General features: G+C 48.3%; 1 protein-coding gene across 2 annotated transcripts in view; it reads right to left on the bottom strand.

The window, feature by feature from the left end:
• adamts6 (ADAM metallopeptidase with thrombospondin type 1 motif, 6) overlaps positions 1-24,128 on the bottom strand; it is a 480,737-nt gene that overhangs the window by 105,399 nt on the left and 351,210 nt on the right. For both annotated transcript variants that reach the window (XM_072496932.1, XM_072496933.1), the window contains 3 exons: positions 8,514-8,577; positions 2,430-2,532; positions 654-787 (listed from right to left, as the gene is read on the bottom strand). In XM_072496932.1, coding sequence (XP_072353033.1) covers positions 654-787; positions 2,430-2,532; positions 8,514-8,577 — 301 coding nt within the window. The remainder of the gene's footprint in view (positions 1-653; positions 788-2,429; positions 2,533-8,513; positions 8,578-24,128) is intronic.

Below are 24,128 nucleotides of genomic sequence, written 5' to 3'. Positions count from 1 at the left end.
GAATAGGGCAGCACGGTGGCGCAGTGGGTTAGCCCTGCTGTCTCACGGCGCCGAGGTCCCAGTTTGATCCCGGCTCTAGCTCACTGTCCGCGTGGAGTTTGCACATTCTCCCGTGTTTGCGTGGGTTTCGCCCCCACAACCCAAAGATGTGCAGGGTAGGTGGATTGACCACGCTAAATTGCCCCTTAATTGGAAAAACCTGGCTGCGCGGGCTGCCTCGGGAGGGCGCGGGGGGATCTGGCCCCGTGAGGTGCCCCCACGGTGGCCTGGCCTGCGATCGGGGCCCACCGATTCGCGGGCGGGCCTGTGCCGTGGGGGCACTCTATTCCTCCACGTCGGCTGCTGTGGTCCTCCGCAATGGCCGACACGGTGATGAACACCCCCCTGCCCATGCGCTGGGATGACGCCAGCACACGCTGGCACTCTAAAAAAAAATTTTTTTGAAATATGGCAGGAATTGACCTGCGCACTAGCCCAGGATGTCGTAACAATTGTGTTTCATTAACCCTCTAAATTAGTTAAGTGAAACACACTTTCGTGTGCACTGCTTGGATTTTTACTTTTGATTCACATAAGAAACCATTTGCAACAATGAAGAAGGAATTTACAAGTTTAAGGATATGTGATACGATTAGTAACAAAGTATACGCAACCTTGCACTCTCCGTTGATACAGATATCCAGTGAGTCTGCATGGCAACGAGTTCCGTCAATAACTGCAGGAGACCGCTCGGTGTAAAAATTATATCCTTCAGCCAAGCAGTTTAAAGCACATGGCTTCACACCACCTGTTGAATGAGAACAGAAGAACTAAAATATAAAATAAGCTCCTGATGTTCTTTAAATGTAAAAACTCAAAAGGCAGCATTTCCTACAAGTTTATTCAACGTTAATCTTCTGAGCATTCATGCATGCCATATAATCAGAAAAATAAATATTGTTATTAATCCTTATTCAGTCCTTTGTTTTCTCCCACCTCTCTTGGAGCCCATGCCTGTTGCAAGGGTACAGCTTCACTGGCAATAGCAGCTTCCTTATAACTCATCCAAATTACTGTTCATCCTATGGACGCATGGTTGACCAAACATAAGGGGCGGGATTCTCCGTAATCGGCGCGATGTCCGCCGACCGGCGCCAAAAACGGCGCAAATCAGTCCGACATCGCGCCGCCCCAAAGGTGCGGAATTTTCCACATCTTGAGGGGCCGAGCCCTTACCTTGAGGGGCTAGGCCCGCGCCGGACTGATTTCCGCCCCGCCAACTGGCGGGAAAGGCCTTTGGTAACCCGCCAGCCGGCGCGGAAATGACTTTGCCGTGCGGCGCATGTACGGGAGCGTTAGCGGCCGCTCACGGCATCCCCGCGCATATGCAGTGGAGGGGGTCTCTTCGCCTCCGCCATAGTGGAGACCATGGCGAAGGCGGAAGGAAAAGAGTGCCCCCACGGCACAGGCCCGCCCGCGGATCGGTGGGCCCCGATCGTGGGCCAGGCCACCGTGGGGGCACCCCCCGGGGCCAGATCGCCCCACGCCCCCCCCAAGACCCCGGAGCCCGCCCGCGCCGTCTTGTCCCGCCGGTAAGAGAGGTGGTTTAATTCTCGCCGGCGGGACAGGCATTCCAGCAGCGGGACTTCGGCCCATTGCGGGCCGGAGAATCGCCGTGGGGGGGGCCCGCCAACCGGTGCGGCGCGATTCCCACCCCCGCCAAATATCCGGCGCCGGAGAATTCGGCAACCGGCAGGGTCGGGATTCACGCCAGCCCCCGGCGATTATCCGACCCGGCGGGTGGTTGGAGAATCCCGCCCAAGTTTTAACTTTGAGTTGGGGGAGGAAAACAAATGGTTGAGGTCAACAAAGAGGACGATGATGCAGGGTCTATAGAGCTTGTCCTCTGCTGTCCGATTCCCACCTGCGACCACAATAAACTCCAACATCACCTGTCATTCACAAATATGAATTTTTCGTTAGGTGTCAATGGGTAGTGACCATGGACTGATTTTCTGATTAATGTTTTCAGCTTTATATTAGCACCATAAATATTAAAGGGAATGAAGAATTTAAAGAAAATGAATTTGGTTTTGTCAGAATTTATACATGTAAATAGAAAGTGGAAAGCCACAGAACTCTGAAATGCTGCCCCAACCAAATCATAGGGTATGCGTTATTTTCTGCGATTCTCAACTTTGCCACCAGAAGGAGAAGACACTAGATTGATCCCTGTAAAAAAGGGAGGGAAGAGTGAGAGAAGGGGTCACTTCTAATTGCTTCTACACATGTCCTGGGGACAGTTACAGAGTAGTATTGGCAGAGAGCTGCCTCCCCATCTAAAAAAGCCTGACAGTTATATGGTCACGGAGACTACAGGAGGAGGAAAAGGGCAAACAGGAAAACACCTGACAAAGAAAAACAGTGAACTGACACAAAATTGCACTAACCTCCAGTGTATGGTTTCCAGTTGTAATACTTCCCGCGAAAAGGTAAATTATCAAAGTCTGCACACTGCTTCTCACGGAAGTCACGAGATCCTGTTGGACATGGCTAAATGGAATTGGGAGGCAAATAAAGATACATTTTTGTGTTTTATTTGTAGACAAATATCACGTTACTTTATCCTATGGTTATTTTCCCTCCCAAGAAAAACATTTTCAAAGTCAAATGCTACAGGAATTGAATGCCAATTGCCTCAACTAAAAACTAAATATAAACACATTTGTTTTGAAACGAAATTAGAAAATTTCAGGAGTGATCGCTAAGTGTTAATTTAACTGCTCCATGTAGCTTTGACTTTGTTTGGTGTAGCTCCAAAGGCTTGTCTACCAAAGCAGCATTAAACTGCCATTGCCTAATTTAAGCATGAGCATGCAGCTTGAGCATTATTGTCGTAAATGTGTTTAGCATTTGATCATAATGAGTTGATGCTGGAATTTACAAAAAAAAGTAAAACTGCTACCAATTTTCTTTCTTGAAAGTGAATATAAGAGTTGTGTTAATAAAGAGCCCAGAATGACAGTTGCTGAATGGTTAGCTCAGTTGCCAGGAGAACTGGCCTGTGATGTGGAGCGATGCCAACTGTGTGGGTTCAATTCTCGTATGGGCTGAGGTTATCCATGAAGCCTCCGCCTTCTCAACCTTGCCCCTTGCCTGAGGTGTGGTGATCCTGGAGTTAAATCACCACCAATCAGCTCTCTCTCAAAAGGGGAAGGTAGCTTATAGCTCTCGGGGACTATGGTCACTTTCATTTCACACAACATCATTACAATTACTGCAACGTTTTTGGTGAGGGGAGCGGTGTACTACTATTCCTCCCCAACCCCAGAAGAAAAAATCAGTTACAAAATTTTTTTAAAAGTCTGCTCCGCAGTGATAACAAGCTGAGAGTCAAACTTCCCCATTAAGTGAAAGAAATTGGTCCCGCCCTCAACGCCTATGGGCCAATTTGAGAGATTGACAACTCCTCCATAGAATCCCGACAGTGCAGAAGGAGGCCATTTAATCCATTGAGTCTGCACTGACCCACTGAAAGAGCAGCGGACCTAGGCCCGCCCCCCGCCCCCGCCCTATCTCTTTAACCCCGTGCATTGGTCATGGCCAATCCACCTAACTTGTACATTTTTGGACAGTGGTAGGAAATCGTAGCGTGCGGAGGAAACCCACACAGACATGGGTAGAATGTGCATGCTCCACACAATCACTCAAGGCCTGAATCGAGCTCGAGTCCCTGGAGCTGTGAGGCAGCAGTGCAAACCACTGTGCCACCATGCAGTCCCAGCATCACTAGAAGAGAATGAAGGACACTAGTGAGAATGCAAGGAGATCCATGAAGAAATGTCATGGGCACCGGACAAGGTGAGTTAGGGTTTCTTGGGTAGGGGGGGGATCAGGTACATGCCGTGGGAGGGGGAGGGTGTGGGTGTTTGTGTGTGGGGGGGGGGGGCGGTGTTGTGACCCTAATGCACACAAGGCACCCCCCCCCCCCGAGGAATAACCCCCCCTTCCTGCCTTTTCATCAGCCTTGGTGAAAAATGGCCTTGCACTCACTCCAACCCTCCACTGTCCAGTGTTTTATGGCAATGGAGGCGGATTCAGGGTCTTAATTTCCACTTAATTGGGCAGTTAAGTGCCTCAATAGGCCTACGGGCAGGTGGTCTGGTGTGCAGCTTGTCCACCTCCTGTATTATGGCAACCAGGTTGGGGGTGGGTGGGAAGGCAGTGCGTTACCCACCCGAACCATTTTAGATGCACCCCCTCAACCGTAAACACAGGAACGTTTGGGGCGGGGATCTGGAAATTCCCCGAGTATCCACCTTGGACTTTTCATTGTTAGCAATGGTCAATGAAGAACATTGCAGCACATCACAACTGGTCCCTCAAAATTTACAAATTAACTTTACTAGCGCATGCGAATATGTAAATTGAGGAACAAAAGTCAAGTCTTTTTTTTATTGAATGAATTGCATGGTTTCTTGTAATTCGGCCATTATCTCTTGATTATAGCTAGACATGACAGTATTTACACGCAGCACAATTTGAAATAACTTCAGTAGCTGCATGAATTGTAAGTAAACAGGCCCCCATTGTCAGTTAAAATGATAGATGACTTAATTAAATCCAAAGATATTTGCTGATCTCTATTGAGTACAACAGGATGTAATTGGGGCTAGAACCTTTCGTAGTAATAAAACTCAAAATGGCATTTCGGCCCACATTAAATGAAACGCATTTTCCTCAAAATTACTCTGAATCCAAGTAAAATAAGTACACTAGATCTAATTTCCATATGTTACCAGAAAATTAATTAGAGTTAAAGTTCTGAGGGTCAGACATACTGGTGTGACTGACCCTCGCCCAGGACTTCCAATGCCAGCCTGGTGATTAAGGTCCCTTCATTGAGAAGGAGTGGGTAGAGGGCAATGTCACGAGCAGCATATCTCAGAAGCCCGTCTGCTAGAAGGAGGCAAGGAACCTTAATTGAGCTATTTAGATGTAGGAATGGGGATCCCAAAATTCCAGGTGAAAATATTGATCCACAGTCTCAGTTCGTACGACGGTCCAGCGATGCAGTATTCCCCTGTTTGGATATCCGCAGGCTGGCAACTCCCGCTCAGTTGACTGGACAGCTGGTTTGTGATGCAGAGTAAGGCCAGCAGCATGGGTTCAATTCCTGTACCGGCTGAGGTTATTCATGAAGGCCCGCCTTCTCAACCTTCCCCCTCGCCTGAGGTGTAGTGATCCTCAGGTTAAATCACCACCAGTCTCCCCCTCAAAGGGGAAAGCAGCCTAACGTCATCTTGGATTGTGGTGACTTTACTGCTGGCCACATTTCCTTTCATACCACTGGCTTTGCTGAGGGCGGCTGGATGCTTTCCCAGAAACTATAGAAGAAGGCTGGTAAACCATTGTATCCATTCACAAGTTAATGTACAGTCCTTTACTGCACACCCAGTCTACTGTGGTGGGGGCTGTACCAGAGGGTGGTGATGGTTTGGAATGCACTGCATGGGAGGGTGGTAGAGGTGAGCTGCCTCAAATCCTTTAAAAAGTACTTGGATAAGCACTTGGCACGTCATAACATTCAAGGCTATGGACCAAGTGCAGGCAAATGGGACTAGGTAGACAGGTCAGGTGTTTTTCATGTGGCAGTGCAGACTCGATGGGCCGAAGGGCCTCTTCTGTATTATTTTGCTATTCTGTGATTTTGAGCAGCATTAATTCAATTGGTAAGAGTCCTGAACACTATCTCAAATTACTCATGGCCAACCTGGGATACCAGAGGGCCCACACAATGGCACGTAGACTAGGTGTTTCTCTGATTACAATGCACTGGAGTACCTTGAGGTGTTGAAATGCAAGAATTTGTGATGTAGGGACTCCCACCTTCACTTGTAGTGATGGCTTTGTTTGTTGTTAACTAATGTTCCACTCCAAAAAATAACACCTGGATATATCAGTGCTAGCTCTCCTTGTATCCAGCTGTTGATCTAGATTCTGGCACATTTCTGCCAAAGGGTGGGATTTTCCAGCCCCATCAGCAACGGGCATCATCGTGGGTGGGGCAGGAAAATTTGGAGAGTGGACAAAAGTTAACTGACCTTTGGCTGCTCTCCAATTGATCCTGTCCTGCCCACGACTATGCCCGTAGCTAGCGGCACTGGAAAATCCTGATTTGCTAAAATGGTTAGGAATTTTTGAAATCATGCGCTTGGTTTTTAAAGGTCCCTTTTCTCTTTCATATATTTAATGACCTGTACCAGATGTAGTAACTCTTTAAATCTATAAATTGTCTGAACAAATGCCTCAGGGCTGTTGGGCTCCAATGTAAAACCACTGAACTTGCTCTGGAATATACCCTCCTCCCTATGTGATGATTTAAATGTCCCTTTTCAAACAATACACTGTCAATCTACTGGCCATTGGTAATAAATTTGCAACAAATCACATTCCCAAAAATATTGCCTTCTTGCTGATATATTTTCACGGCACAGGGTCAAACCTGAAAAATCAAACTGAGCTTTCAAACATTTCACAGTTGACAAGACATGGGGGTAGGTGATTTGAGCCCATGTTAGCGGTCCGCGGGATTGCTGACGCAGGCAGAAAATCCGGAGAGAATCGGGAAATGTGCCTCTCGCCAGTGATGCTGCGAGGTTCACTCCCACAAGGGGCAAAAGCCTCATTTTAATGTTTATGAATACATTTGAATGTAATGGCCCAGCGTCCCCTGCCACATGGTTGCCCCCTCACTAGATATTCAAACCTCGCCCATGTGACGTCACAAGAGCGTTTGGTGAATATTGAGGGAAAGGAATACTCCGGTGAATGGTATGTATTTTAACAGTGCACCCTAACAGTCCCCTGGTCTATATTATAATTGGTTATATCTATCTGAAAGCATGACCCAAATGACACTGGCTAATTCCAATTTGAATCCTCTAAAAATCAACCTTTCAAGCTGAAATGAACTGTTCACAAACTTGTCAAATTTGATCCCGATCATCCCCAATTTTAATCACCCGACCATTGATCACTACGCCTTCAGCTGCCATGAACCTAAGCTCTGATGTTTCCTCTCTAAACGTCTCAACTTTTCTCTTTCCCCCTTTAAGATGCGCCTTAAAGCTGAGCTCTTTGACCAAGCTTCAGCTCTCATGTGTCTCAATTCCCCTGTGTGGCTCAGGGCCAAATATTCCTTAATAAAACTGCCGTACCTTGAGGCGTTTTGTTCTGCTAAAGGTGCTATGTGACGAGGAGTTTTCATTCTTTTCTCTTTAACATTGTATTTTGTAGAAAATCCTGTTTGAGATTCACTTCGGGAGCTAGTTACAAAAGTTGCTGGCCGGGATTCTCCGAAATCCTGGGCAAGTGTTGACGCCAGCGTAAACACTGGAGAGGTACACGCCGGCATCAACGGGCCTCCAGGCCTGGCAATTCAGCGGTCTTCAGGGGGCCTAAACGTGCCGGAGTGCTGCGCGATGCTCCGGCGCCGAAAGGCGGCCCTGCACGGCCAGCGCGGGTCCGCACATGCACGACAGTCGTCTCTGCACCGGCGCAGGCGCATGGTTGCTGTCTCAGCGCCGAGCAACATGGCGAAGACCTACAGTGGGCCTGCACGGAAGGAGGAAGGCCCCCTCCAGATCGCGGGTGCCCGCCAATTGAAAGCCCCCCCGATCGCGGGCCTGGAACCCGTGGAGGCCCTCCCCGGAGTAAGATCCCCCCCCGCCCCCCCCACCAGGACGTCCACCGCAGCCGCGGGTCTGAGCTCCCGCCAGGTGGTGCCAGGTTGGAACCACGCCGGCGGGACTCAGCGGAAGTTCGGCCGGTTGACCGCGGAGAATCGCCGCAGGGGCCTCTTTTAGCGGACCCCAACCAGCGCCGCATCGACCGCGCGCGTGTGACTGGCGGGTCCGCGGAGAATCACGGAAGCGTGAATGGCTATTCTCCGCCCCCGCGCAGGGCTCAATTCTAGCGCGGAGTATCGGATAATCCCGCCCGCTGTGTTTTGTTATTGCTTGTCAGTCCTATCGGTCCTATCATGAAGGAATGATCGGGCCATCCCATGCAAACTCACAACCAGGTGATGTCTCGTGCCAGGTCAATTGTCAGCAGAATAAATCACTGAAGAGTTATCGAGGAAAGTATTCCCCAAAATGGTATGCACGAAAGATACAGAAAATGTAAATTGTCAATGCTGGTGAAAAGGTAAAAATAAAAAACCATGTACACTGGAAATAAAAGCAAAAAATAAATGCTGTAAATGCACAACAGGTGAACCAGCATCTAAAAATTAAATGTAGGTTACTGTTCAAAGGAAGGTCTTCTCCAGAACGATTGCAATATAAGACTCTCACAGGAAATATTAAAAACTATCTTTCTCATGCAGGTTATGGCTGGCCAGCTGTGCATTTCCAGAACTTTCTATATTTAATAGTGAACAGTTGTTTTCTCTGGGGGAATTCTACAATTGGAAATGTAAACTTTATCATCCATCGCCATTGCCAACAATCTTTAAATGTTTCACTTACGTCAGTGTTACAGGAGCGGTAACGCTTTCTCTCTCCAAGACAATACTTCCCACCACCAGACGGCCTATTTGACAATTTGAAAAAATAATGATTAAAGAAATTATATTCCATTTTGCCCCATAAGCCTTGAGAGATTAACAAAATAAAAATTCAAACTGTAGCCAGCATATCACAGCCAGAATAAAGATGTCTGAAAAATACATTGAAACGTTAAGCAGTGTTTCACCACGCTCATTAGCAGTAGCAGCAAGTTGCTCATAGCTAGAAATATTTAAATTTAAAACTGCTGAGGAAAGAATTGATTTTGTTCGTCAAAAGAAACATAAAGACATTTTGTTCAAAATGTTTGGCAATATTCGGCGGAGACTAGCTAAAGCTGTTCACTTTTTGGTTCAATAAAATGACAAAAAAATTCAATCATTATCGAGGAATCATACATTCCTACAGCGCAGTAGGAGGCCATTCGGCCCATCGAGTCTGAACCTCTGACCCAGGCCCACTTCCTCGCCCTATCCCAGCAACCCAACCTAACCTGCACATCCTTGGACACTAACCGGGAAATTTATCATGGCGAATCCACCTAACCTGCACATCCTTGGACACAAGGGGCAATCGATCATGGCCAATCCACCTAACCTGCACATCTTTGGACTGTGGGAGGAAACTGGGGCATCAGGAGGAAACCCACGCTGACATGGGGAGAAAGTGCAAACTCCACACAGTCACACATAAGACCGGAATTGAACCCGGGTCCCTGACGCTGTGAGGCAGCAATGATAACCACTGTGCCACACTGCTATCCTCATCAAAGCAAACTTTCTTACACTTGTTGTCCTTGTGCAAAATATCTCATCCATGTTCTAGCCAAAACAAACTATATGGTCAGACAACAGGAAACCTACAAGGGTAGACCTAACTGGTCTATTTTAAAGGACTTCCCACATTTAAACAGGACCAGCAGACCGGATGGAAAATGGAGTCTGACTCCAATACCCGGAGGGGCAGTCCTGCTTCTCTCAGCCACACAAAAATAAATACTGATTTCTGGGCTCTTCTTTGGCTGTAAGCCTGGCACATGGTCTGCCCAGTTGAGTCTTAAAATGGCATTTGTATTCTATATAGGTATTATAGTATCCTGATTTTAATATTCTAATTAGTGACCTGCTTGCTTCAAGCAGCTGCCTGTTTTTAGCACCTGAACAAATTGCCGATGGCCACACCAATAGCAGGAAGCGGGTGGAAAGCCTTCTTCCACGACTCCAGAGGCTATAGGAGGCCTCAAAATCTCCCCCAGTGTTTATTTCACGTAATGTAACTTTCAACTTAAGTGGGGACGCAAAAATGCAGCATTGCATCAGCTGCCCATTATATATCTCACTAATCACATATGGCCCATGTTACACCCTTGCCAAAGTTGGGAGTTACCTCCCCCACACTGCCCCCCCCCACCCCCCCCCCCCCGTTCCCTGCCACCCAACCCCCTCCCAAAATCTCTACATTTTACTTGCTCATGATGACCTTTTCCTAGCTCTATTACCTCCTGATTAGCACTTTTTTGTTGAAATCTGCGGAGCTTTAAGCATTTCCCATAGGACAAGCATCTAAGCATTACTGAATTTGGATGGATCACGTTATCCACTATTTTAGTATCTTGATGACAAAAGCTAGCCCATATAAGGTAAAAAGCTGAGTACAGTTATCTTATTAGTAAACGGCCAATAGGAAAAGATAATTTAAATAGACAACAATTTAACTATTTTTAAGCTGAGACAGTACTGGTGCAGGCACGAAGTGAAGGAAAAGAATATTAAAGAAAGGCTGACAAATGTTATGGCAGAATTTCTTTGCAACTTTGCCTGCTCTGCTGCGTAACTCTGACAGAGGATTAGTGGAAACCACCTCTGCACGAGCAAGTGGGCTTTCTGCCAAATAAAGTTACGGGTGGCTTTGGAGAAGAAATTTTGAGAAACATTAATTCGTGTTTCCCACCAATTCGATCTATTCTATGAACTAAAATTTGAAAGGTTAGTTACAAAAACATTTGGTGCATATTCGTGAAGCATGTTCATATTATTTTTTTCTGAACATTCTACCTACGTTTTTTCACAATGGAATTTAAAAAGCGCTCTAAAGCATATTTTCCTGAGTAGGTTTCATGAACAGTTTCATTGAACTAAAGATCTGTGGGGAGATTTTCCTCGCTCTTGTCCTCGAGCAAGATCCAGTTCACTGCCAAGGATCAGGGATCACCCAAATTCTGCCCATTTTCTGCTTATACGACTTCCTGGACCTTTCTTGAGCTGGGCCTGAGGTAACAGGGGAGTGTTTCTCACACACTAGTCCAACTCTGGTTTTACAATGGTTTATCGATTCAGAGAGAGATTTTGGTACAGATGGAGGCATTCGGCTGATTGTACCCATGTACTATTTGCAAGAGCAACTCAGTTAATCCCACTTCTCTAACCTTTCGCTGTAGCTCTGCAATTTGTTTTTCTTAGGTGTTTATCCAGCTCTGCTTTGAAAGCCTCCAACACATTCTTATGCAGTACATACCACTCACTGCATCTAAGAATTTACCTCATTGCCAGAGCATACACTTCTGAGGAAAATGTTGTTCCTGGATCGGGGGGGGGGGGGGGGGGGGGCGGGGAGATTGGGGATATATTTGGGTGGTTGGGGGAGCATGGAACGGTCTTAGTGTCCAAAGATGTGCAGGTTAGGTGGATTGGCCATGATAAATTGCCCTTAGTGTCCAAAATTGCCAGTAGTGTTGGGTGGGGTTACTGGGTTATGGGGATAGGGTAGAGGTGTGGACCTCGGATAGGGTGCTCTTTCCAAGAGCCGGTGCAGACTCGATGGGCCGAATGGCCTCCTTCTGCACTGTAAATTCTATGAAATCTATGAAAGGATCAAGCGGAAGTGGGCGGAGGAGTTGGGGAGAAAGATAGGGTGGGGAAAGTAATGCGCAAAGTGAACTCAACCTCCTCCTGCGTAAGAATGAGTCTTATACAATTTAAAATGGTGCACAGGGTCCACATGACTCAGTCCTGGATGAGTGTTTTTTTTCCGGGGGTAACGGACAGTGCGAGAAGTGTGGGAGGGGGCCGGCAAACCGTGGCCATATGTTCTGGGGGTGTGAAGAGTTGGAGAACTTTTGGGAGGCGGTGTTCAGGAACGTCTGTTCCAGCAGCAATGAGGATTGTAAGGGTTGAGATGAAGCCGGACCCTTTGGTGGTAATGGTCGAGGTGTCGGAGGTGCCGGAGCTGCAGGAGGGGAAGGAGCCGATGTCGTGGCCTTCGCCTCTCTGATTGCCAGGCGACGGATACTTTTGAATTGGAGGTCGGCCACGTCGCCGGAGGTTGTGGCCTGGTTGGGAGACTTGTACAAGTTTCTCAGGTTGGAGAAAATCAAATTTGCCCTAAGGGGGTCGGAGGAGGGCTTCTAGGTATGGTGGAGGCTGTTAATGGCTGTATTTGAGGAGCTGTTTGTCGTGGGATGAGGGGTGGAGTAAATGGGGAAAAGATGTACAAACTGTATACTCTGTTGGACGCTATGGTTGTGTTATTATGTTGAATAAGTTTTGAATAAAATATCTTTGAAAAAGGTTTTTCCTCCTGTCACCCCTGGTTCTTTGCCAATCATCTTAAACTGATGTCCTCTGGTTCCTCACCTTTCCATCAGTGAGAACGATTTCTCTCGATCTGGTCTGTTAAACATATAGTAAAGCTCCTTTCAACCTTCTCTCCTCGAACTTGTGTCCTCTGGTTCTTGGCCTTTCCAGCAATGAGAACAATTTATCTCTATCTGTTCTGTTAAACCTCAATCAAATCTCTTTTCAACCTTCTCTTCACCAGGAAGAACATCCACTGTTACTGACCTGTAACCTAAGTTCCTCATCGCTGGAACCATTCTTGTAAATCGTTTCGATATCCTCTCTAAAGTCCTCACATCCTTCTTGATGTGTGATGACCAGAATTGGACACGATACTCTGAGGCTAAACCAATGCTTTGTTGCTTTTTTATGTTTCTGTTTATAATGTTGATTCAGTATTATATCTCACCCTTCAATGATTCTTGCAACATACCCAACATTCAATCATTGTTGTATGACCTTATTCACTTGGGGTGTTGTTTTTAATGTCCGGTGAACCTAAACCCCCAAATCCTTCGGTTCTTCCTCAAAACTCAAACTCCCCATTCAATATGTATTTATTACTTTAGTTTTTGGATGAGAATATATCGGCTTACATTGAATTCTAATCTTGTTTGTTTACTCATTCTCCCATCTTATCAATATCCCCTTGCAGCTTCTTTTATCATAGATTATCATAGAATTTACAGTGCAGAAGGAGGCCAGTCGGCCCATCGAGTCTGCACCAGCTCTTGGAAAGAGCACCCTACCCAAGGTCAACACCTCCACCCTATCCCTATAACCCAGTAACCCCACTCAATATTAAGGGCAATTTTGGACACTAAGGGCAATCTATCATGGCCAATCCACCTAACCTGCACATCTTTGGACTGTAGGAGGAAACCGGAGCACCCGGAGGAAACCCACGCACACACAGGGAGGATGTGCAGACTCCACACAGACAGTGACCCAAGCCGGAATCAAACCTGGGACCCTGGAGCTGTGAAGCAATTGTGCGATCCACAATGCTACCGTTCTGCCCACTACAATGCTACCGTGCTGCCCACATTTTGAAATGTCTACCATTTTTGAAGAATCTACTCCCTCTAGCACTATACCAAATACTTTTTTTAGCAACCAGGCCTGGTTTAGCTCAGTTGGCTAAACAGTTCGTTTGTGATGCAGAGGGAGGCCAGCAGCGTGGGTTCAATTCCCATAGTAGCTGAGGTTATTCATGAAGGCCCACCTTCTCAATCTTCTCCCTCGCATGAGGTGTGGTGATCCTCAGGTTAAATCACCATCAGTCAGCTCTCCCCCTCAAAGGCGAAAACAGCCTATGGGACTATGGCGACTATACGTTTACCAAATCATTGAGGTACACAATGACAAGGAACAGTCCCAGAAGAGAATCCTCTGGGGCAATGTTAGCTACTTCCAGCCACTCCGAGAAAGTGCCTATTAACTTCTCCCTCTAATATCATACTCCTACGCCTTCTCCATTAATCCCCTGTATGGTATCTCATCATAAATCTTCTGAAATGGAATATGCACCAAATTCAGTGCATGTCCGCCAACCACCAGACCTATAGGGTGCGAAAATACCAAAAGGGAACAAAGTCCACGAGTGAGCACGTTTAGCCACCTGTTTCCCGCTCTTGGTCCCGCTTTTTACAATTGGGAGCTCCGCTCGCCGGAACTCCCCGTTGTAGCGAGAGATCGAGATGCCATTTTTAAATAGCGTCCCAATCGCCGAGGCCCCCAAAAGGAATCCCCAACCTCTCCCTCCCTGCTCGAACACAACATAGGAGGGTCCCCCGGCACCCCCCAACAACGCCCCCCCCCCCAACACCCACACCGGGCATCCCCGGCCCGATCACGTGCATGCAAGAAATGCCAGCTTGGCAGTGGCAGGCAGGAACCAAGGTGGCAGTGGCAGGGTGCCAGGCTACCCATTTGGCACCAGCAATGCCAGGGCATCACCCTGCCCAAAGAGCATGCAGCTGGGGCCTCTGATCTCCTTGGAGACCCCTACCAGTGCCGTTCCATCTGGTCCCCGTTTTTGGGGACCAGTACCAATCGGCGCTTGCCTGAGGTCCCTGAGGTGAAAGGATTGAATCCCAAAGCCTCAGGTACCTCGGGAATCTGCACATTAGAATGAGGCTTACTGGTTCGCTCTAATATGCAGATTAGCCAAAAAACGATTCTGCCCACTGTGGGCGGGATTCACCTTTCATTTCATGTCTCGCGAGATTGCATTGAATCTCGCGAGGCGTTGCGAGCTGGGTAGATTCCGGGAGCGGGGCCTCCCGGCTTTCACCGGCCACGCAGCGAGCTGATGTTCCAGCCCAACGTGACCGGAGGATCGCGCCCAAAATTTCCAGAAGAACACTACCATATCTGTTAAGCACAATCTTCTTGATTGAAGTTCATTTCTGGCTGCTTTAACTATTTTTTTTTTACTACATTTAGATATTTGGTAATTAATCTTTGATTAAAGATTCTAGCATTTTCTCTACTACAAATGTCAAGCTAACTGACCTGTAATCGTTTGGATTAGTTCTGGCTCCCGACATGAAGAAGGATATTAAATTGACCAGTCCACAGTCCTCTGGTTTGTATCTATGCTGAATTATACATTAAAATATGAAGGGTGAATTATTGCAGGGGTCTCCTATATCTTCAGAAGGGATGGCACAAACACCATTGCCACCATCTAGCCAGGGTTTCAGTGATTCTTCCACTAGACATGGAGTGGAAACCCTCCCCAAAGTCATCTTGGAATTTCTTGCTTCCCCTTTTCCTGCTCCTATTTCCCAAGCCAGCCATGGACTTAGCTCTGGATGTACCATCACTCTCATCGCTATTCAGAATAGAATACTGGCTGCAGGGTGGGATGTACTCAGGGGACTCGTGCACTGCCTACCTGTTTCTTCTTGATGGTCCGGTGGTCATCAATTCCCTCTCTCCCTGCATAGCCTCAAGCCGAAGGGTGATCTGGAATCCTGGAGTTTCCGCATAGCGCAGGAAGTACACTCCAGAGGCTGATGCTGTGTAAAGTTCCATTTTGAGAGAACCTACCATTTCCTGTTCACCTTTCCTATGGTAGGGCCCTGGCTGTCGGATTGTGCCTTGTCTACACACCAATCATTCCATGGGTAATATACAGACAAAGAAGTCCAGCAAAGCCCAGTAAGTTTGAAATTATTGTCTGGGGCCCAGAAAAACAGAAATGCTCCCTTGGATTCCACAAAACTAATCTGGGTCTCAGCCGCCTAGCTATACTTGTATTGCTGCTGGCCTGGGCTGCATATTCACCACAGTAATTCCAGGCTTTAAAATTTAAATTATAAGAATAGCTGAGTTTGTATCCCCTTGGGTTTAGAAGTTCGAAGAGTGATCTAATTAAGCTGTTTAAAATGGCAAATCGATTTGTGAGATTAGGTACAGAGAAAATGACCAGGATTTTACCAATTGTGCGGAGGTACCAATAACAAGTGGAAAAAATGCATGGGAAGGCAGCAGGACTTGGCAACAACCAATTAATCGTCTCCCACTAGAGCTGCTGTCTTATTCAGAATGGTCCTCCTGCTGCCAAGAGCTGCTGACCCAATCAGAGAGCATGTAGCCCAATAGCTTCAGCAACGCCACTGGGAGCAGTGGCCAATGCTGAGGAAGCTTGAAGACCAGGGGCCTACAGCTGATAGGTGAAGACAAGATTCAAAACCAAGACCGTGCTGAGTGTTGGAGCTGAAAGCCCTCTGGGAAAATCATGGGGCCTCCCCTGCCCGACACTCTCTTTGCTTTTTAAAACCTCCTCCCTAGCACTGCCACTGGGAGGCTGCTTCCATTTAGCCAATGGTCTCCTCAAACAGCGGAGGATCGGTCTGCCCACTAATGGCATCCTAAAATGGCCCCTAATTTAGCCGCTGGTTATAGAAATTGTAGGTCTGCCTCCTTGAGGCAGGCAGATGTCCACTTCCAGGCCTACTGTCGGTAAAATGCCCTCACCTGTCGCCCCCCCCGCCCCCACCCCCATTGGGAAACTGATCAGATCAAGTTGCGACAATTTTACTTGCTTCCCACCAAACTCCCAGGGGTCCACTATGTTCTCTGCAGGAGGAAATCCAGCACCAGGGGCATGAATTTAAAATGAGAGATCAGCCACTCAGGACGGAAATCAGTCAAAGTCTGGTGTAAATTTGCAACTCAAAGGCTGTGGATCCTGGAGCAATTGAAACTTTCAAGACATATTAGTAGATTTTTGTTGGCTAAAGATACCTGAATAAGGATCCAGAACAAATATGGGTAAATAACGAATCAAAGAATTTACAGTGCAGAAGGCCATTCGGCCCCTCGAGTCTGCACTGGCTCTTGGAAAGAGCACCCCGTTTAAGCTCACACTTCTAACCTATCTCCGTAACCCAGTAACCCTACCTAACCTTTTGGACCCTAAGGGCAATTTAGCGTGGCCAATCTACCTAACCTGCACATCTTTGGACTGTTGGAGGAAACCGGAGCACCCAGAGGAAACCCACGCAGACACAGGGAGCATGTGCAGACTCCGCACAGACAGTGTCTCCAGCCATTGGTTATAGAAATTGTAGGTCTGCCTCCTTGAGGCGGGCAGATGTCCACGAATCTGGGACCCTGGAGCTGTGAAGCAACAGTGCTAACCACTGTGCTACTGTGCTGCCCCTGAGTGGAGGTACAGATCCTCCATGACCTAAGTGAATAATGGAACAGGTTCAAGAGGCTGTGCTTTAATCTGGTGGCCAGATTCAGTCCAGTAAGCTGCATCAGATGGGTCATTTGATGCCACTGGCTCAATGCAAATGCCAGGGCCTTAAAATTGCTGCTGCCCCTTCACCACAGGTATGGGCAAGTAGCTGGCACCCAAATCCTCACTGGCATCTATGCAGGAAGGATCTCAAACACAGGCACAACTTATCGTTGCCTTTGTATTGCAGATTTTCTTTAAGCAGAGACACAAGAGCAGGTTGAGGAAGGACGCAGTTCTAGTCAAGAATCTAGTGGGGAAATGTTTAAATTCATACCAGTTCTTCCAAAATATGAGGAAAAGAATTTGGAAGTATTATTTATTTCTTTTGAAAAGGTAGCTAAACAGATGAAATGGCCAAAAGAAATTTGGACATTACTTTTACAAAGTACACCGGCAGGTAGAGCTTGTGAGGTGTAAGTATCATTGTTGGAAGAAGTATCTGTAAATTATGATGTGTGTAAAGAAAGCTATCTTTAGTGCACATGAGTTGGTTCTTGAGACATACAGGCAGAAATTTTAAAATGCATGGAAACAGCTTGGACAAACTCCTATTGAATCTTTTTTAAGAATTTAAAGATTCACTTCCTTTGGTTATTGGGACGTATGTTAAGTAACAAAAAGTTAAAACTGCTAGACAGGCAGCAGAACTAGCTGATGATCACAAACTGATCCATAGAACCAAACCCTTTTTCCTCATCCTTTTAAACAAGAGAGGAAATAAGGTGGGAAGGAGAAAATCAAACAAAAAGACAAGAAAGAGATGGAACAAATGGAAATGGTCAGGAAATTTCACCTCAGATCAATAGGGAATGTACTGAGAGTGGAAGTGACATTCAGAGGCCTAAGTGTTTCTACTGTAACAAAGTGGGGCATACGCAAGCAGATTGCTGGAAACTAAACGGAAGCAGAGAAGGAGGTATATGTAAAGGAAGTGGCTGTTAAAACTGTAGCAGTTTCAATGAGAAAAGTGGATAGATCTCAAGATAGTTCAGAGAATTATTTGAATATTGGTGAAGAAAGTCAGGCAATTGAAGGTTCTTGATATTTTGTATCAAAGGGGGGAATTTCAAAGGAAGGGATTCACCGGTTCCCTAGTCGCGTGTTTCCCGGTGGGACGTCGTTCACTGGCGGCGGGATTCTATCTTCCTGCCGCTTCTCGATGGGATTTCCCATTGGAAGCACCCCATGGTGCTGTAAAACGCATCGGTGGGAATGTGCTGCCACCAGGAAAAGTAAATCGCAACGACCAGAGAATTCCAGCCATTGGGCGGGATTCTCCGAGACTCCGCGCCAAGATCGCTCTTGGCGCAGGGGCGGAGAATGGGGCGGCAGACCCACGATCGGATTCTCCGCTGACTGGAGAATCGCCGCCAGTCGCGCGCGCGGTTGACGCGGTGCCGGTCAGGGGCCATTGAAAGAGGCCCCCGCGGCAATTCTCAGCCGGCAGCTGGCTGAGTTCCCACCGTCATGGTTCCCTCATGGTTCCACCCGGCGGGAGCACGGAGTGGCAAATGCGAACCAGTCCACGGCCGCCCTGGTGGGGGCTTCTAGGATGGCCAGGCTCACGATCGGGGGCCACCGATTGGCAGGTGCACGCGATCCGGGGGTGGTGGGCTATATTGGTTGGGGCTGGCTTGCTGTGTGGGTCCGCCATGGACGGACCCGCGGCCGGAGGTGCAGGGCCCCGTATCGGAGCTGCGTGGAGTACTCCGGGGCCCTGCAAGCCCCCTTCAAAATGGAGATTCACTCTGGAATTTCTCCGGGAGATTCGGGACCATTTTCTCGCAGGTGTGGGGACATAGCCCCATTTTCAGAGAATTCCGCCCATTGGCTTTGCAATCATTATAATTACATAATATGACATGTGTTATTGTGAAGTAAGAAAATTGTACTTGTATGATGTAATAGTTATGTGGTTTGACATTTGTCATGTTAAATTTGTACAACGTGGATGTAATACCAGTGTAAAAAAAATCTTCATGGTTATGAAGATTTCTTTCTTTCAAAGGGGGGGGTGTTAAGAAAACAAAAGGAGTTTTTAGGGAATTATATTTGTATTGGACATATTAGAAATAAGGTACAGTTTTAAGTGGTTTTAATTTAATGTTTCTGTGCCTGGAATGGTAAAACCTATAGTTAGATTCATGCTGGACAAAGCTATTTGTATGTGTGGGGGTTGGTTAAGTTCCAACTGTATTTCCATTGTGCTAAGAGTGAGCTACAACATGAAGAATAAATAAACCAGCAGTGGTTGCTGAGCAAATGGTGCCTTGTGAGGCAGAGAAGCTTTTAAGTTTTAGTTTAGCCTATTTGTTTGCAGTTGAAGGTAGGTAGCGAGAGAGAGGCAGCTCTCACAGCTCTGTTAGAATCAGTTGTTTAGAAGCTTAGAGAGGGAACATCTCTCCCGTTTTTCTCGAGGAAAAGCCATATCATGGAGTAATGGGTAACAAAACAAATGCAGAGAACTGAAGAACAGATAGTTAAGTAAACTAGAGAAAGGGACTTCCGGGTGCGGCGATGACCAGCTGAGTCGCACGTTTCGGCAGCTCCCTGTGAAACGGACTTTTGGGCTCTTGATAGGAGCCCCAACGGCAATTTTGACAGCTAAAAACACTGTGCGGTAAACCAGAAGGGAATCCCCCCTGGATACGGATGGAAAAAGGAGGAGAGAGTGGCCAGATTGCAGTGGATCCTTTAGAACAGCGGCAAGGAAGGCAAGCAAAAACCAAGATGGCGTCGGAAGGTGGCAGTTTAACATGGGGCCCTGAACAACAAGAGTTCTTGAAATGCTGTGTGGAAGAGATCAAAAAGGAAATGAAGAACGAGCTGTTGGCCCCGATACTACAGGCGATCGAAGGGCTAAAGGAGGAACAAAAGACCCAGGAGCGGGAACTTCGGGTCGTGAAGGCAAAGGCAGCCGAGAATGAGGACGATATACAGGGCCTGGTGGTGAAGACGGAGACGCAGGAGGCACATCAGAAACGATGTGTGGAAAGGTTGGAGGCACTGGAAAACAACGCAAGGAGGAACAACCTGAGGATTCTTGGTCTTCCTGAAGGTGTGGAGGGAGCGGACGTCGGGGCATATGTGAGCACGATGCTGCACTCGTTAATGGGAGCGGAGGCCCCGGCGGGTCCGTTGGAGGTGGAGGGAGCATACCGAGTGATGGCGCGAGGACCGAGAGCAGGAGAAATTCCCAGAGCCATAGTGGTGAGATTCCTCCGTTTTAAGGATAGAGAAATGGTCCTTAGATGGGCGAAGAAAACTCGGAGCAGTAAATGGGAGAACGCGGTGATCCGCGTTTATCAAGACTGGAGTGCGGAGGTGGCGAGAAGGAGGGCGAGCTTTAATCGGGCCAAGGCGGTGCTTCATAAAAAGAAGATAAAATTTGGAATGCTGCAACCGGCAAGACTGTGGGTCACATATCGAGGGAGGCACCACTACTTTGAGACGGCGGATGAAGCGTGGACTTTTATTGTGGAAGAAAAACTGGAATGAGCGGGTTATTAAAAAGAACGTTCGAACAAAGTGGTGGGGCGAATGTGGGGGGCAAAGAGGGGTTTTATGTACTAATCCTGCGATGTGGTAACTTTTCTCTCGCCCACAGGTGGTGATGGGGGGAGGAGGGGAGGTGGAGGAGATGGGGCGTTGGCCATTGGGGGCGGGGCCAAGGGAGAAGCGCGGGCTTGGTTCCCGCGCTATGATAATCATGGCGGGAATAGAGAAGCAGGAAGGAGGGGGCGTCGCACGGTGCGAGCCGAGGTCACGGGGGGAAGCCGAGGTCAGCCAGAGTTTGCTGACTTCTGGGAGCAACATGGGGGGAGTAATTACGCTAGCGGGGGATCTAGCGGGGGGGGGTGGGAGGGGGGAATTACTGGGTTGCTGCTGCTGGAGAGAGGGGGGAGCTGGTATGGGAGAGGATGGGCGGGGGGGCACCGCCTGGGGGAGATACAGCTGCGTGGGAACTGGGTGAGGAGCTGGAAAAAGGTGATGGCTAATCGACAAGGGGGGGGGGGTAGGAAGCCCCCCAACTCGGCTGATCACGTGGAACGTGAGAGGGCTGAACGGGCCGATAAAGAGGGCACGGGTACTCGCACACCTTAAGAAACTTAAGGCAGATGTGGTTATGTTACAGGAAACGCACCTGAAACTGATAGACCAGGTTAGGCTACGCAAAGGATGGGTGGGGCAGGTGTTCCATTCGGGGCTAGATGCGAAAATCAGGGGGGTGGCTATATTAGTGGGGAAGCGGGTAATGTTCGAGGCAAAGACTATAGTGGCGGATAACGGGGGCAGATACGTGATGGTGAGTGGCAAACTACAGGGGGAGACGGTGGTTTTGGTAAACGTATATGCCCCGAACTGGGATGATGCCAATTTTATGAGGCGGATGCTAGGACACATTCCGGACCTAGAGATGGGAAAGCTGATAATGGGGGGAGATTTTAATACGGTGTTGGAACCAGGGCTGGATAGGTCGAAGTCCAGGACTGGAAGGAGGCCGGCAGCAGCCAAGGTGCTTAAGGATTTTATGGAGCAGATGGGAGGGGTGGACCCGTGGAGATTCAGTAGACCTAGGAGTAAGGAGTTCTCGTTTTTCTCCTATGTCCATAAAGTCTACTCGCGAATAGACTTTTTTGTGCTGGGTAGGGCATTGATCCCGAAGGTGAGGGGAACGGAGTATACGGCTATAGCCATTTCAGATCACGCTCCACACTGGGTGGACTTGGAGATAGGGGAGGAAACAGGAGGGCGCCCACCCTGGAGAATGGACATGGGACTAATGGCAGATGAGGGGGGGGTGTCTAAGGGTGAGGGGGTGCATTGAAAAGTACTTGGAACTCAATGATAATGGGGAGGTCCAGGTGGGAGTGGTCTGGGAGGCGTTGAAGGCGGTGGTTAGAGGGGAGCTGATATCAATAAGGGCACATAAAGGGAAGCAGGAGAGTAAGGAACGGGAGCGGTTGCTGCAAGAACTTTTGAGGGTGGACAGACAAAATGCGGAAGCACCGGAGGAGGGACTGTACAGGGAAAGGCAAAGGCTACAGGTAGAATTTGACTTGCTGACTACAGGCACTGCAGAGGCACAATGGAGGAAGGCACAGGGTGTACAGTACGAATATGGGGAGAAGGCGAGCAGGTTGCTGGCACACCAATTGAGGAAAAGGGGAGCAGCGAGGGAAATAGGGGGAGTGAGGGATGAGGAAGGAGAGATGGAGCGGGGAGCGGAGAGAGTGAATGGAGTGTTCAAGACATTTTATAAAAAATTATATGAAGCTCAACCCCCGGATGGGAGGGAGAGAATGATGGGCTTCTTGGATCGGCTGGAATTTCCCAAGGTGGAAGAGCAGGAAAGGGTGGGACTGGGAGCACAGATCGAGGTAGAAGAAGTGGTGAAAGGAATTAGGAGCATGCAGGCGGGAAAGGCCCCGGGACCGGATGGATTCCCAGTCGAATTCTATAGAAAATATGTGGACTTGCTCGCCCCGGTACTGACGAGGACCTTTAATGAGGCAAAGGAAAGGGGACAACTGCCCCCGACTATGTCTGAAGCAACGATATCGCTTCTCTTAAAGAAGGAAAAGGACCCGCTACAATGCGGGTCCTATAGACCTATTTCCCTCCTAAATGTAGATGCCAAGGTCCTGGCCAAGGTAATGGCAATGAGAATAGAGGAATGTGTCCCGGGGGTGGTCCACGAGGACCAAACTGGGTTTGTGAAGGGGAGACAGCTGAACACGAATATACGGAGGTTGTTAGGGGTAATGATGATGGCCCCACCAGAGGGAGAAACGGAGATAGTAGTGGCGATGGATGCCGAGAAAGCATTTGATAGAGTGGAGTGGGATTATTTGTGGGAGGTGTTGAGGAGATTTGGTTTTGGAGAGGGGTATGTTAGATGGGTGCAGCTGTTGTATAGGGCCCCAGTGGCGAGCGTGGTCACGAATGGACGGGGATCTGCATATTTTCGGCTCCATAGAGGGACAAGGCAGGGATGCCCTCTGTCCCCATTATTGTTTGCACTGGCGATTGAGCCCCTGGCGATAGCGTTGAGGGGTTCCAAGAAGTGGAGGGGAGTACATAGGGGAGGAGAAGAGCACCGGGTATCTTTGTATGCGGACGATTTGCTACTATACGTGGCGGACCCGGCGGAGGGGATGCCAGAAATAATGCGGATACTTGGGGAGTTTGGGGATTTTTCAGGGTATAAATTGAACATGGGGAAAAGTGAGTTGTTTGTGGTGCATCCAGGGGAGCAGAGTAGAGAAATAGAGGACCTACCGCTGAGGAAGGTAACAAGGGACTTTCGTTACCTGGGGATCCAGATAGCTAAGAATTGGGGCACATTGCACAGGTTAAATTTAACGCGGTTGGTGGAACAGATGGAAGAGGATTTCAAGAGATGGGATATGGTATCCCTGTCAATGGCAGAGAGGGTGCAGGCGGTTAAGATGGTGGTCCTCCCGAGATTCCTCTTTGTGTTTCAGTGCCTCCCGGTGGTGATCACGAAGGCTTTTTTTAAAAGGATTGAAAACAGCATCATGGGTTTTGTGTGGGCCGGGAAGACCCCGAGAGTGAGGAAGGGATTCTTACAGCGTAGCAGGGATAGGGGGGGGCTGGCACTACCGAGCCTAAGTGAGTATTATTGGGCCGCTAATATTTCAATGGTGAGTAAGTGGATGGGAGAGGAGGAGGGAGCGGCGTGGAAGAGATTAGAGAGGGCGTCCTGTAGGGGGACTAGCCTACAGGCTATGGTGACAGCCCCATTGCCGTTCTCACCGAGGAACTACACCACAAGCCCGGTGGTGGTGGCTACACTGAAGATTTGGGGACAGTGGAGACGGCATAGGGGAAAGACTGGAGCCTTGGGGGGGTCCCCGATAAGAAACAACCATAGGTTTGCCCCGGGGGGAATGGATGGGGGATATGGAATGTGGCAAAGAGCAGGAATAACGCAACTGAAAGATCTGTTTGTGGATGGGAAGTTCGCGAGTCTGGGAGCGCTGACCGAGAAATATGGGTTGCCCCAAGGGAATGCATTCAGGTATATGCAACTGAGGGCTTTTGCGAGGCAACAGGTGAGGGAATTCCCGCAGCTGCCGACACAAGAGGTGCAGGACAGAGTGATCTCAAAGACATGGGTGGGGATGGTAAGGTGTCAGATATATATAGGGAAATGAGGGACAAAGGGGAGACTATGGT

Source organism: Scyliorhinus torazame, chromosome 3, assembly GCF_047496885.1.
Source record: "Scyliorhinus torazame isolate Kashiwa2021f chromosome 3, sScyTor2.1, whole genome shotgun sequence".
NCBI lineage: Eukaryota > Metazoa > Chordata > Chondrichthyes > Carcharhiniformes > Scyliorhinidae > Scyliorhinus > Scyliorhinus torazame.
Note: the sequence above shows the minus strand (reverse complement) of the source record. Positions and strands in the feature narration are given on the sequence as shown.